This window comes from Impatiens glandulifera, chromosome 5 (assembly GCF_907164915.1).
Source record: "Impatiens glandulifera chromosome 5, dImpGla2.1, whole genome shotgun sequence".
NCBI lineage: Eukaryota > Viridiplantae > Streptophyta > Magnoliopsida > Ericales > Balsaminaceae > Impatiens > Impatiens glandulifera.
In genome coordinates this window covers 19,598,514-19,600,467 of record NC_061866.1, presented here as the reverse complement: position 1 = coordinate 19,600,467, position 1,954 = coordinate 19,598,514, and the positions used below count along the sequence as shown (strand labels likewise).

General features: G+C 31.0%; 1 protein-coding gene across 1 annotated transcript; it reads right to left on the bottom strand.

Moving 5' to 3' along the window:
• Positions 1 to 914: 914 nt before the first annotated feature.
• LOC124939107 (zinc finger protein 1-like) lies at positions 915 to 1,514 on the bottom strand. Its single transcript, XM_047479617.1, has one exon. It carries the CDS (start codon positions 1,512 to 1,514, stop codon positions 915 to 917), a length of 600 nt encoding a protein of 199 aa, XP_047335573.1.
• Positions 1,515 to 1,954: the final 440 nt, after the last annotated feature.

The following is a 1,954-nucleotide window of genomic DNA, read 5'->3' as shown; positions in this document are numbered from 1 at the left end:
CTAGTATAAAAAATTGATTAAAAAACTGATTTTGATGAAATTTGAAACTATTATCAAATAAAAAATTTAAATTTTAACTTAAACCACTAAACTACCGCCTATGTTTAAAATTACAATAAATATATATAAATATCTTACTATTATTAATCCGTGCCGACTTATTAGAGTAGGACGGTGGGTGGTATATTAATTATTTTTTAAAAGTTGTATAAAAAGTATTTTATTATGAAAATCATAATAACTCATATCTATGACCAATATAAAAATGAAACATATTATTTCAATCAATAATAGGATGGATTAGGAACCATATATTAATTAAGATACATATAAGAACAATGGTTGTTTTAAAAAAATTTGTTGATACATCATAATTATAAACATTGAGATGTTTAGCTTTTAAACAAAACAAATATAAATATAAATAATTATAAACATTGAGAACATCAACTAATATTCATATTTTGTAATTAATGTATTACAAAAATATTAAAATTATACGAGACTCTATTTTACATATATATTGACCGTAAAGTAGAGTCAAGTATAATTTTGATATTTTTGTAATATATTAATTAAAAGTATGAATATTAGTTGATGTAATATATATATTTATGTATAATTTTGTTTTTAAATTATATTTAGATACTTATATAGAATATTAAATTAATATTTGTTTGGAAAGTAACTGACAAAAAAAGAAAATATCAATAATATTTAATTTTTAAAAGTAAAAAAGAAATTCATCATATATTTTGCTTGTACATTTATATTTTGATTATGTGTTGGCTGTATGTATTTACACGACTGAATCAACTTTAAAATATAAAAAATAAAATAAAATAAAATAAAATGCAAATTGATTGTAGATTAACCTAATCAAATCTTGCCAGTAAAGATAGCCGCGATTTCTTCTAAGGAACCAGACTTTCCACTTCTTCTTCCCCATTGTATTGATTTTTTTCTTTTAGGTCAACGCTCATCTCCACCTCCATTTCCGGCATCGCCGGCAGATTCAAATCAAAATTCCTCCCCGAGCTGCTACCAGAAGACGGCGTACCAAAATTATTCACGTTATTACCACCCTCGTAATGACGCCGTTTGTGCCCTCCTAAGGCTTGTCCCGTCGGAAAACACTTGTGACAGATTGAACATTCGTGAACGCGCCCACTAGGAAAGGAAACGGGAACCACTTTGGACGGCGGTGCAGATTCCCCCGCCGGAGGTTTACTCCGGTGGCTGGCTTTATGACCACCAAGTGCTTGATAAGAATGGAAGGACTTACCGCAGACACTGCAATTGAAACTTACCGCCGGCTTGGGCGGCGACGGAGGAGAAGATGAGGAGTTATCGGTGACGCCGTTTGCAAGCATGACGAGGCAGATAGCGAGATTCTCGTCGGCGGCGGTAGGAGAATCATCGGATGGGCGAAGTGGGGCGCGTTTGGATCGCTTGCGCTTGGTCCAAGTATCGGAATCCATGAAATTGTCGATGTGAGCAGTTTGAAGGGCCATATGATATGTTAGAGAAAAAGAGAATAAAGAAATGAGAGTGGAAGAGTAGTGAGAATAAAAGTAGTCTATCTGTAATTTATATAGAACAAGAGCGGTGAAGGTGTTGTGGACGCTAAGAGAAACTGGCATATGGTAATACATATATATATATATACATATAAATATATTTTTTTATTAAATTCTAATGATTACAAATTTACATAACAGATCACCAGAAAATTTGCATATATTTCAGCGTGTGAAAATGTGTGAGAGAGAAAGAGAACACAGATATGTTACTAGCGTGAGACAGGAGATCACGTTTTGCTATATTGAAGTCACATATGTGCCAATTAATTGACATCAAACAAATTTGTTTGGATTTTTTTTAAAATTAAAATAAATTCCATTTAATAAAAAAAGAAATGATTTTGTTTATAGTATGATTTACAAATTTATAA